The sequence below is a fragment of the Fundulus heteroclitus genome, unplaced genomic scaffold (genome assembly GCF_011125445.2).
Source record: "Fundulus heteroclitus isolate FHET01 unplaced genomic scaffold, MU-UCD_Fhet_4.1 scaffold_53, whole genome shotgun sequence".
NCBI lineage: Eukaryota > Metazoa > Chordata > Actinopteri > Cyprinodontiformes > Fundulidae > Fundulus > Fundulus heteroclitus.
The window spans coordinates 819839-832774 of NW_023396956.1; the positions used below are offsets into that span (position 1 = coordinate 819839).

Here is a 12936-nt window from a genome sequence, read left to right on the forward strand (position 1 = left end):
TGGAAAATGCCTCTACGACTTTTGACTTTCTGTCTGGACTCCAAACCTAGAACCCCAGCAGAGATTTTTTATAATGTAACACTTGTGCTACAGTTGGGACAAGAACAAAGGTAAAATTATTGATGTTATGAGTTTCATTTTCCTCGGTACATGATATATGTTATGCTGTGGTTAGCATTGCTAGCTGACGCCTCCCTATCGAATACACGCAGAACTAGAAAGGCCACAAAAGGTAATAGATGTGCTCAGAAATTGCAATGTATCTAGATAACAAGTTATTTAATCAGCAAAACATAGTAAAGCTTGTCTTCTTTTGAAAAACAGAAGTTGTCATCTTTGGACCAGAAGCCTTAGAAAATAAACTTCTTAATCAATCACCTAATCTGGATGAAATTAAATCGGCCTCTGGTAATAAAGTGAAAAACATTGGTGTTATCCCATATTAAACAGATTTCAAGGGTTTCAGCAAACAAGCTTAAATTGGAGGCCACCGGACATTTGCTCAGTTCTTTCTAAAAACGTTTTGACATCTATCCAGGACTCTGTCAGTTCTAGTGGCTCCCACTTGACCTTGAGCCTGATTCAAACGCGAGCTGCAGCAAGAGTTCTGATAAAAACTCTGAAAATCAACCAGAGGGATCATATTTCTCCAATTTTAGCTTCCCTTCATTGGCTTCCTGTTAAATCAAGAATAGAATTTAAAATTCTTCTTCTAACGTATAAAGCCCTTAATAATCAAGCTCCATCATATATCAGAGCTCTGATTACCCCGTATGTTCCTAACAGAGCACTTCGCTCTCAGACTGCAGGTCTGCTGGTGGTTCCTAGAGTCTCTAAAAGTAGAATGGGAGGGAGATCCTTTAGCTATCAGGCTCCTCTCCTGTGGAACCAACTCCCAGTTTTGGTCCATGAGGCAGACACCCCGTCTACTTTTAAGACTAATCTTAAAACTTTCCTTTGTGACAAAGCTTCTAGTCAGAGTGGCTCATGTTACCCTGAGCTACCTCTATAGTTATGCTGCTATAGGCTTAGGCTGCTGGAGGACATCAGGGTCTACTAGCTCAACGATAAAGTGAATTATAACCTCTTACGTTTGGAATCGACAGAAGGATTGCCCTTCAGTTCGTCGTCCAGAGTCCCCAGGATTGATTCGTTGAGCTCTGATAGCTCCACGTAGGCCTGTGCTCGTGCCGTGGTGGAAGATTGACTCGCCAGGTTCTCCAGCTCGTCCTGAATGTCTCCCACTCCTATGGCAAAGACTTTCACTCCCCGGCTCTTCAGAGCCAGAGCTGCTGTCTTCCCATCGTCATCTGAGCGACCTCCCGTGATCAGCATGAGGAACTGAGGAATGCCTTCATCTATCCTGCTCCCTCTCTCCTTGGTAAAATGGACGTTTTGGACATAGCGGATGGCATCACCAGTCCTGACTGCACGTCCGCCTTTGTATTGTATCTTGCTAATAGCATCTACAACATCGTCCCTGTTGCTGTAGGTGTTGAGGTAAAAGGCATCGGTCACATCTGCAGCATACTGAGCAAGGGAAACTCGGAGGTTGTCGTCCCCCGTGAGAAACGAATCAACCAGATTCATGATGAATTCCCTGACTTCCTTGAAGTTTTTCTGGCCCACATTGATGGATCCATCCATTAAGAAGACTATATCGGCCTTTTTGGATTCAGGCTGATCATCCGCTAAAAGATGGAAAATAAATTTAAAGTAAAAAAATATGTCAGAACTGAAGAAGACAACAGGTAGAAGATAAAACTAAATGGAAAATGCCTCTACGACTTTTGACTTTCTGTCTGGACTCCAAACCTAGAACCCCAGCAGAGATTTTTTATAATGTAACACTTGTGCTACAGTTGGGACAAGAACAAAGGTAAAATTATTGATGTTATGAGTTTCATTTTCCTCAGTACATGATATATGTTATGCTGTGGTTAGCATTGCTAGCTGACGCCTCCCTATCGAATACACGCAGAACTAGAAAGGCCACAAAAGGTAATAAATGTGCTCAGAAATTGCAATGTATCTAGATAACAAGTTATTTAATCAGCAAAACATAGTAAAGCTTGTCTTCTTTTGAAAAACAGAAGTTGTCATCTTTGGACCAGAAGCCTTAGAAAATAAACTTCTTAATCAATCACCTAATCTGGATGAAATTAAATCGGCCTCTGGTAATAAAGTAAAAAACATTGGTGTTATCCCATATTAAACAGATTTCAAGGGTTTCAGCAAACAAGCTTAAATTGGAGGCAACCGGACATTTGCTCAGTTCTTTCTGAAAACGTTTCGACATCTATCCAGGACTCTGTCAGTTCTAGTGGCTCCCACTTGACCTTGAGCCTGATTCAAACGCGAGCTGCAGCAAGAGTTCTGATAAAAACTCTGAAAATCAACCAGAGGGATCATATTTCTCCAATTTTAGCTTCCCTTCATTGGCTTCCTGTTAAATCAAGAATAGAATTTAAAATTCTCCTTCTAACGTATAAAGCCCTTAATAATCAAGCTCCATCATATATCAGAGCTCTGATTACCCCGTATGTTCCTAACAGAGCACTTCGCTCTCAGACTGCAGGTCTGCTGGTGGTTCCTAGAGTCTCTAAAAGTAGAATGGGAGGCAGATCCTTTAGCTATCAGGCTCCTCTCCTGTGGAACCAACTCCCAGTTTTGGTCCGTGAGGCAGACACCCCCGTCTACTTTTAAGACTAATCTTAAAACTTTCCTTTGTGACAAAGCTTCTAGTCAGAGTGGCTCATGTTACCCTGAGCTACCTCTATAGTTATGCTGCTATAGGCTTAGGCTGCTGGAGGACATCAGGGTCTACTAGCTCAACGATAAAGTGAATTATAACCTCTTACGTTTGGAATCGACAGAAGGATTGCCCTTCAGTTCGTCGTCCAGAGTCCCCAGGATTGATTCATTGAGCTCTGATAGCTCCACGTAGGCCTGTGCTCGTGCCGTGGTGGAAGATTGACTCGCCAGGTTCTCCAGCTCGTCCTGAATGTCTCCCACTCCTATGGCAAAGACTTTCACTCCCCGGCTCTTCAGAGCCAGAGCTGCTGTCTTCCCATCGTCATCTGAGCGACCTCCCGTGATCAGCATGAGGAACTGAGGAATGCCTTCATCTATCCTGCTCCCTCTCTCCTTGGTAAAATGGACGTTTTGGACATAGCGGATGGCATCACCAGTCCTGACTGCACGTCCGCCTTTGTATTGTATCTTGCTAATAGCATCTACAACATCGTCCCTGTTGCTGTAGGTGTTGAGGTAAAAGGCATCGGTCACATCTGCAGCATACTGAGCAAGGGAAACTCGGAGGTTGTCGTCCCCCGTGAGAAACGAATCAACCAGATTCATGATGAATTCCCTGACTTCCTTGAAGTTTTTCTGGCCCACATTGATGGATCCATCCATTAAGAAGACTATATCGGCCTTTTTGGATTCAGGCTGATCATCCGCTAAAAGATGGAAAATGAATTTAAAGTAAAAAAATATGTCAGAACTGAAGAAGACAACAGGTAGAAGATAAAACTAAATGGAAAATGCCTCTACGACTTTTGACTTTCTGTCTGGACTCCAAACCTAGAACCCCAGCAGAGATTTTTCATAATGTAACACTTGTGCTACAGTTGGGACAAGAACAAAGGTAAAATTATTGATGTTATGAGTTTCATTTTCCTCGGTACAAAATATATGTTGTGCTGTGGTTAGCATTGCTAGCTGACGCCTCCCTATCGAATACACGCAGAACTAGAAAGGCCACAAAAGGTAATAGATGTGCTCAGAAATTGCAATGTATCTAGATAACAAGTTATTTAATCAGCAAAACATAGTAAAGCTTGTCTTCTTTTGAAAAACAGAAGTTGTCATCTTTGGACCAGAGGCCTTAGAAAATAAACTTCTTAATCAATCACCTAATCTGGATGAAATTAAATCGGCCTCTGGTAATAAAGTGAAAAACATTGGTGTTATCCCATATTAAACAGATTTCAAGGGTTTCAGCAAACAAGCTTAAATTGGAGGCAACCGGACATTTGCTCAGTTCTTTCTGAAAACGTTTCGACATCTATCCAGGACTCTGTCAGTTCTAGTGGCTCCCACTTGACCTCGTGCCTGATTCAAACGCGAGCTGCAGCAAGAGTTCTGATAAAAATCAACCAGAGGGATCATATTTCTCCTGTTTTAGCTTCCCTTCATTGGCTTCCTGTTAAATCAAGAATAGAATTTAAAATTCTTCTTCTAACGTATAAAGCCCTTAATAATCAAGCTCCATCATATATCAGAGCTCTGATTACCCCGTATGTTCCTAACAGAGCACTTCGCTCTCAGACTGCAGGTCTGCTGGTGGTTCCTAGAGTCTCTAAAAGTAGAATGGGAGGCAGATCCTTTAGCTATCAGGCTCCTCTCCTGTGGAACCAACTCCCAGTTTTGGTCCGTGAGGCAGACACCCCGTCTACTTTTAAGACTAATCTTAAAACTTTCCTTTGTGACAAAGCTTCTAGTCAGAGTGGCTCATGTTACCCTGAGCTACCTCTATAGTTATGCTGCTATAGGCTTAGGCTGCTGGAGGACATCAGGGTCTACTAGCTCAACGATAAAGTGAATTATAACCTCTTACGTTTGGAATCGACAGAAGGATTGCCCTTCAGTTCGTCGTCCAGAGTCCCCAGGATTGATTCATTGAGCTCTGATAGCTCCACGTAGGCCTGTGCTCGTGCCGTGGTGGAAGATTGACTCGCCAGGTTCTCCAGCTCGTCCTGAATGTCTCCCACTCCTATGGCAAAGACTTTCACTCCCCGGCTCTTCAGAGCCAGAGCTGCTGTCTTCCCATCGTCATCTGAGCGACCTCCCGTGATCAGCATGAGGAACTGAGGAATGCCTTCATCTATCCTGCTCCCTCTCTCCTTGGTAAAATGGACGTTTTGGACATAGCGGATGGCATCACCAGTCCTGACTGCACGTCCGCCTTTGTATTGTATCTTGCTAATAGCATCTACAACATCGTCCCTGTTGCTGTAGGTGTTGAGGTAAAAGGCATCGGTCACATCTGCAGCATACTGAGCAAGGGAAACTCGGAGGTTGTCGTCCCCCGTGAGAAACGAATCAACCAGATTCATGATGAATTCCCTGACTTCCTTGAAGTTTTTCTGGCCCACATTGATGGATCCATCCATTAAGAAGACTATATCGGCCTTTTTGGATTCAGGCTGATCATCCGCTAAAAGATGGAAAATAAATTTAAAGTAAAAAAATATGTCAGAACTGAAGAAGACAACAGGTAGAAGATAAAACTAAATGGAAAATGCCTCTACGACTTTTGACTTTCTGTCTGGACTCCAAACCTAGAACCCCAGCAGAGATTTTTCATAATGTAACACTTGTGCTACAGTTGGGACAAGAACAAAGGTAAAATTATTGATGTTATGAGTTTAATTTTCCTCAGTACATGATATATGTTATGCTGTGGTTAGCATTGCTAGCTGACGCCTCCCTATCGAATACACGCAGAACTAGAAAGGCCACAAAAGGTAATAGATGTGCTCAGAAATTGCAATGTATCTAGATAACAAGTTATTTAATCAGCAAAACATAGTAAAGCTTGTCTTCTTTTGAAAAACAGAAGTTGTCATCTTTGGACCAGAGGCCTTAGAAAATAAACTTCTTAATCAATCACCTAATCTGGATGAAATTAAATCGGCCTCTGGTAATAAAGTGAAAAACATTGGTGTTATCCCATATTAAACAGATTTCAAGGGTTTCAGCAAACAAGCTTAAATTGGAGGCAACCGGACATTTGCTCAGTTCTTTCTGAAAACGTTTCGACATCTATCCAGGACTCTGTCAGTTCTAGTGGCTCCCACTTGACCTTGAGCCTGATTCAAACGCGAGCTGCAGCAAGAGTTCTGATAAAAACTCTGAAAATCAACCAGAGGGATCATATTTCTCCTGTTTTAGCTTCCCTTCATTGGCTTCCTGTTAAATCAAGAATAGAATTTAAAATTCTTCTTCTAACGTATAAAGCCCTTAATAATCAAGCTCCATCATATATCAGAGCTCTGATTACCCCGTATGTTCCTAACAGAGCACTTCGCTCTCAGACTGCAGGTCTGCTGGTGGTTCCTAGAGTCTCTAAAAGTAGAATGGGAGGCAGATCCTTTAGCTATCAGGCTCCTCTCCTGTGGAACCAACTCCCAGTTTTGGTCCGTGAGGCAGACACCCCGTCTACTTTTAAGACTAATCTTAAAACTTTCCTTTGTGACAAAGCTTCTAGTCAGAGTGGCTCATGTTACCCTGAGCTACCTCTATAGTTATGCTGCTATAGGCTTAGGCTGCTGGAGGACATCAGGGTCTACTAGCTCAACATCTATTTCATGGGTTAAAGTAAAAATTGTCAGTTTGATTAAAAAAATTTTTAAGTCAGCATATATATCCCTGGGCCGTGGACATCATGCCACATCAGTTCCCTCACTTGCTTATTGTGCAAAGCCAACTTTAACAAAATCTGGTAGTTATACCATTCCTGTCTCTGTCCCATGTTTCAGCTTCAGAGCCTTGGCTCCATCCTGGACAGCCTCTCCATCCTCTGCTTCACTTTCCACATCATCATCTGGTTAACTTTCGTCTCTGCACCATCAAGTTCTTCCATCACACTTTTACTGAACTTGTCCACAGTCCACTCACCTCTTCACTTTACAATTTCAGCTCCCTTCACTCCCTGTCCTCCAGAAAACCTCCATAAACCTATATAAACTGCAGCTAGTACAAAGACAGCAGCTTCATTATTACATCATCTACTTCACACCTGAACATTAACTCCACTGGCTCCCTGTCACATTCAGGATATATTTATCCTATGATCATACAAGGCCGACCACAGCCATGGACAATGCAGGACACATAACCAACACTATGATGACGTCATATAATTCAATTTAACACAGATCGCACATTACAATAATCAGTCTGTTTTTCCTATTATTATTACAAAATGGTTATATTTTAGCCCTGTGACTGGCGATCTGTCCAGGATGTAATCTGTGTCCCTGCCTATGAAGAGCCACCTGCCCCCTCCATTACCCTGTTTCCCCATCAGGTAGGGCTTGACGTCACACCTGTACCAAAAAGCGGGTATAGAAAATCCATGGATGGATGGGATGTAACATTTTTGAAAAGTTTAATAAAATTGCTCAAAGTTTATCAGAAAAAAAACATTACTTGCTTTTTAAGACGAACACTTTAATAAGAAAAATGTTATTAAACTTTGCATAAAGTTAAATATTGCTGTAGGTAATCTTGGCTGCTGTAGGTTGTCTCTCTGGCAGGTGATTTTGGGTTGAATAAAATTAGTTCATAGAACCACAGGAGGCTTTCTCAGCTGATTCTAGTGCGACTTGGTTCTACAGTGTCACTTCACATCGCGCTCCACTCTGTTTAAAAATAAAAAATAACTTCATAAAAGTTTTCTGAGGATCGCCTTTCTCTGGCCTCACCCAGTTAGAACCTGTTCTCCAGTGTATGTTGTAGCTGCAGTTTATTTTTTTATTTACTGACGTAGTTTCCTTAATAATCTGCATGCATCAAAATCCTTATGATTTTATTTAACAAGTGTCCTGGTGGGCAGCTGCTCCTGCGCTTTTCTTTGTTACAGAAAAGCGCAGGAGGAATTTTTTTACTTTTTCTAAATCAGACCCATTGAAATGCGGGACACTGTTTCACATTCTGACCGTTCTTAAAAAAAAGAAAGAAAAGAAAAAGCCCATCATGTTAAATTAGCCTGAGCTAGCGCGTAACTCTTTGAGTTTTAAATAAAACGTAATAGCGAATCATGAAGAGATCCCTGTTTGGTTTATCAGCTGAGTTACTGGCAGCGAGGGAATAAACGCTGACAGGTGACATGGCCACAGGTGGAAATAATTCATTAATTAACTGCAGGAGCAGCAACAGACACACTTACCGATGAAGTTGTTGTCAGCTGTTCATTCCAGTGAACTTTATGACCTGCTGGTTTGCATAAATCCAAAGAAAACTTTGACCACTGCTACTTTCATTCATGCATATGAGGCCACTTAAAATGCTCTCCCAAAAGTTAAAATGATGAAACACCGATAAAACTCAGATTGGCAGATGTGCGCTTCACAAAGACCCGCCCTACTATCTTTCTGATTGGCTAATGTCCTGGCTCTGCCAGGTTTCATTGGATTAAAGCAGCTTAAGTTTAATAACTTGCATAAAAAGTCTAGACGGAACTTTTTGCGCTCATTTTCCAAATGACGGAAATCCGTCGCAGCGACGGAAAACTTTAACTAAGTAATAGCATCTTTATACGATCCGCTGGGATTTCTTGCACCATTCATTGTGAATGGGAAATGCATTTTACAAGATCTGTACCGCAGAAGTATTGGATGGGATGACCCTTTGCCTGAAGACTTACTTGAACGGTGGGAGAAGTGGAAGTTCAGCCTTCAGGATGTGAAGGGGTTATTGATCCAAAGATGTTATCATCCCCAAGGATTTGGAAAGATTGTTAAAACAGAACTACATCACTTCTCAGATGCTAGCAGCCAAGCATATGGTGCGTGTTCTTACCTCAGATTTGAGAATGACAAAAGGTATGGGTTGGTGTTCACCTGTCTTTATTCGAGAGCTTCTACACCCTGTTCTATTTCTGCATTGTTTGTTGTTATTTCAGCTTTTAACTTTTTGTTCTCTGTCATTTTTCTCTTCATAGAAGGTACACCTGGTCTGGGGTTCTGTTAGCTGTGACATCATCAGGGGAGGCAGATCATCCTCTATTACCATCTAACATAGAAAGTACTCCTGGGTCAATGTGAGCTTCTGTGCTTTCTGTGTCTCTGCTCTGTCTTCTCTAACATAGAAAGTACTCCTGGGTCAATGTGAGCTTCTGTGCTTTCTGTGTCTCTGCTCTGTCTTCTCTAACATAGAAAGTACTCCTGGGTCAATGTGAGCTTCTGAGCTTTCTGTGTCTCTGCTCTGTCTTCTCTAACATAGAAAGTACTCCTGGGTCAATGTGAGCTTCTGTGCTTTCTGTGTCTCTGCTCTGTCTTCTCTAATACAGAAAGTACTCCTGGGTCAATGTGAGCTTCTGAGCTTTCTGTGTCTCTGCTCTGTCTTCTCTAACATAGAAAGTACTCCTGGGTCAATGTGAGCTTCTGTGCTTTCTGTGTCTCTGCTCTGTCTTCTCTAACATAGAAAGTACTCCTGGGTCAATGTGAGCTTCTGTGCTTTCTGTGTCTCTGCTCTGTCTTCTCTAACATAGAAAGTACTCCTGGGTCAATGTGAGCTTCTGAGCTTTCTGTGTCTCTGCTCTGTCTTCTCTAAGCCCCAGTGGGTGGAGGCAGATGAGCGTTCACACTGAGCCTGGTTCTGGTTCTGCTGGAGGTTCTCCTCCCTGTTAAACTTTCTGACCCACCTGCAGGATTTGATATGCAGCCTGCTGAGGCATATATCATCAAATATTGCACAATAAAGTCAAACCTGTGCAGCCAGTTGTTGGTCGTATGATTGTTAAACTCGTGATGACTGCATTTAAATATCTAGACACATCTGTTAGTACTGCTACGGTTTGCAGATCAGAGAAAGCATCAGGCAGATTGTTCAGACCTGAACCAGCAGATCATTTGACTTCCTTTCAGCGTTACTAAGGAGGCGACATTTATTCATCATTGTCCCAAATAGTTCTGGTCTTTGTGCATGAAATGCTTTTTGCTTTTTACATAAATCTCTGCAGCTTTTTCTCTGCATGCATAATACTTTGTTTAAATGTCTGGAAGCTGCATCAGAGCAAAGAGAGACTTTTTGCTTCTTCATGCAGATTTTTGGGGTTTTCTGCAGTGAATTGTTGAGATATTCTGGTTTGTTTGTGTCGTGGTTGGAAAATAGAAACGTTTCAGGAATCCATCCCAGTGTTTCAGTCACCACTAACAATAGGGAGGAATTTAATAGTTTTTAGAGAAAAAGGAAAATGTTGTTTGTTCCCTAGACAGAAAGATAAAAATCCTGATTCTGAAAAATATCTTTGTTACATTAAAACTTTTTTTCAACTCATCTATTGAGTTTCTAAAGGAGAGCCGACAAATAAATTCACAATCATGCACAACAGGAAAACGTTGTGGTTTTTCTACCTGCGCACCGCCTGAGATCAGAGCTTTGGACTCAACATGAGGATCTAAACTGGGTCGAGTTTAGAGGCCGAATAAATAACTTTATTTATATATATTAACAAAATAAAAGTAGCAACGATCAGCACTGAAATAATCTGTAAATATTGTGAGGTAATCCTGTCCAGATTTTCCCACTTTTAGTTTTCTAGATGTTAGATTAGAGCTGATCTAAGTTGTCTGAACACCAGAGGAACAACCGATGAAAAACGATTGAAAGTTACTGAGTTATAAAAACTAAAAAGTTTTCAGGTTCACTTCGTTTAGCTGTGAAGTTTTTTTGTCCGTCTTACCGTTGTGCTTTTTTTCATGAACTGCTTGGTGACCTTCATGACTTTTCTGGTGTTTTCTGGTGAATATAGAGACAAAAAATGAATGAAAGCACATTTATTATGGAGACATTAAGAATGGACGGCACAGCTAGCAGGACTGACTCCTGATGGTGAGACTGTGGGAGTGGGCTTTTCAGCGGCTGGTCACTCTGCGTCCACCGGCAGTTCTTAGAGTCTTCATGCTGGTTTTCAACTGAAAAGCAGAAACGTTGTGAGAATGATGCTGGTGGAGCAGAAGTGAACTGGCTGTGAATCATTCAGTCATCGCTGAACTTACAGCTGATGTACTTTGCAAACAGCTGCCCAAACGTCTGGATGTGTTTGTCATAGAAGTCAGAAACAAGTTCCAGGCGCTTGAAGAAGACGTCTGACGGTTGGCTGGCCATGCGGGACAAGACGCCGGCGTCCCTGGGTCCCACCGACGGACCCACGCCAAAAACCACCAGGAAGTAGCCTCTGCATTTGGCCTCGCTGGCGGCGCGGACCAGCTGCTCCTCCTCCTTCTCCACGCCGCCGGTCACAAAGAGCACCATCACCTTCCTGTCCCGCTGCAGCGGCGCCTTCCCAAACACCTGCTCCACCGTCGACTCGATGGCCGGCCCCAGGGCCCGGCCGCCCTCCAGCTGCTCCGTCTTCTCCAGCAAAGCTCTGATGATGTCCTGAGCCGAGGCGTGCTCCGTCAGGCCGATGTCCACGCGGATGGGAGAGCCGGTTTGGTTGTGGATGAACTCGTACGGGGCTTGCTGTATGACAGACACTCTGGCGTGGTGGACGGACGCCGTTGGATCTGAGGACACATGGAGAGCCTCTACGATGTGAGCTATGTATCGTTTAATCTCCATGAAGACGGACGGGTAGGTGGACTCAGAGCTGTCGATGACGAAGGCCATGTCCACGTCCACGTCAGACGTCAACGACCGCCGATCTCTGCCCGCTGACGGCGGAATGTAGTCACAAATCTGCTCTGGAGAGCAGAAATCTGCAAAACAAAGAATATTCTTCTTAATACAAAGGATATGGTTACATGTTTATAAGCTTTAAATCTTCCCATTTATTTCCCAGAACTGAAAACCTCTAGAAAGCACCAGAAAACCTTTAATTCTACAGAAACAAGCAGAAAGTGACATGTTGAGTCTGAAGGCATCATCCACATGCACATCTGTCGAATTTATGTAGAAACTTTGCTTTAATCTCACAAAATCTACCTCAGAGGTAAGAAAAGACGTCTGATGAAGAATGCTCTGTCATTTAGAGATTTCTTTCCAACTTTAAAAATGCTCTGAAAGGAACAAATGCTCTGAGAAACGATTACATCCTGAGTTTCTGAAGAAGGAAATTCTCTGTGAATGTAAATAATTAGAATCTGATGATTTTCTCTCCTATAATTTCTGTCTGAAGGCTTTTTTCCAGACAAAATGCAGCAGGCATTTATTTTTCTTCCTAGTTTGAGGTGAATCCTTGTGAAGCTGAGTAAAAGTAATTAAGTCGTCTTACCGAAGCAGACGTGGCAGCTCAGGATCTTCTGGAAGACTGAGTTGTACTGTGAGCTTCCAGAGTCAGGGAGAACGATCACCTGGGCCAACGCCGTGTTGTTGACCTGTTTTACATGGACAATGGATAAAACGTGTTTAATGACAGAGAACGTGGATCATCAGAGCAAACGTTCCTCTGGTCGGCTCGTACCTGCACCGCCCGGCTCAGTTCTCGGTTCTCTCTGTTCACCAACAACAACGTAGAAATGCCAGCGTTGTGAAGGCGAAGAGCGGCGTTAGTCAGCTTCTGTGTCTGCTTCACCCGATGACCAACGAAGAAGACGGCGACCTTCCTCATCAGGAAGCCACTGCGGACTCTCTTGAAGGTGCTCTGGGCCACGAAGCTCATGGCTCCCTCCAAACTGGCATCCCTGCTCTGAGTTCTCGGTTTCTGCAGTCCCTCGATGCGATCCACCAGGGAGCGCTTCTTCATGGCGTCGGCGAACCGCACCTCGGTGATGACCTCGTTGTGGTACAAGGTGAGAGCAACACGAGCGCCTCTGGGACAGTTGCTCTCAGCGATGGTGATGTTCCTGACCAGGAGGGCAACCGTGTCCCGCATTTTGTTGAAGACTTGAGGGTCGACAGCCGTGGAGATGTCCAGGGCGAAGGCCAGCTCGGTGGGGTAGAGCGGACACTCCTGCTTACCTGAGAGCCGCCATGACACGGTCAGCTTTGCTTCATAGTGACGGACGCCATTAAAAAACTAAATCATCAATTCTTTCATACGTACCGAAACAGCAGGCTGGAAATCAAAAGAAAGGAAAACGCTGTCAGAAATCGTTTGAGCTCCACATGAACAAAAATACATCTGAAGATGAAAAACATGTCTTAGAAACTTACGGCAGTTATCTCTGATCTTCTTGACCAGGTCACATTGCTGAAAGTATG

The 12936-nt window shown here is 43.2% G+C and overlaps 1 protein-coding gene across 5 annotated transcripts in view; it reads right to left on the minus strand.

Annotated features, from left to right (window-relative positions):
- Positions 1 to 12936, minus strand: part of col6a3 (collagen, type VI, alpha 3) — a 97959-nt gene that overhangs the window by 17798 nt on the left and 67225 nt on the right. For all 5 annotated transcript variants that reach the window (XM_036132662.1, XM_036132663.1, XM_036132660.1 and 2 more), the window contains 7 exons: positions 12889 to 12925; positions 12779 to 12790; positions 12197 to 12693; positions 12008 to 12110; positions 10791 to 11492; positions 10616 to 10706; positions 10475 to 10530 (listed from right to left, as the gene is read on the minus strand). In XM_036132662.1, the coding sequence (XP_035988555.1) occupies positions 10475 to 10530; positions 10616 to 10706; positions 10791 to 11492; positions 12008 to 12110; positions 12197 to 12693; positions 12779 to 12790; positions 12889 to 12925 (1498 nt within the window). The remainder of the gene's footprint in view (positions 1 to 10474; positions 10531 to 10615; positions 10707 to 10790; positions 11493 to 12007; positions 12111 to 12196; positions 12694 to 12778; positions 12791 to 12888; positions 12926 to 12936) is intronic.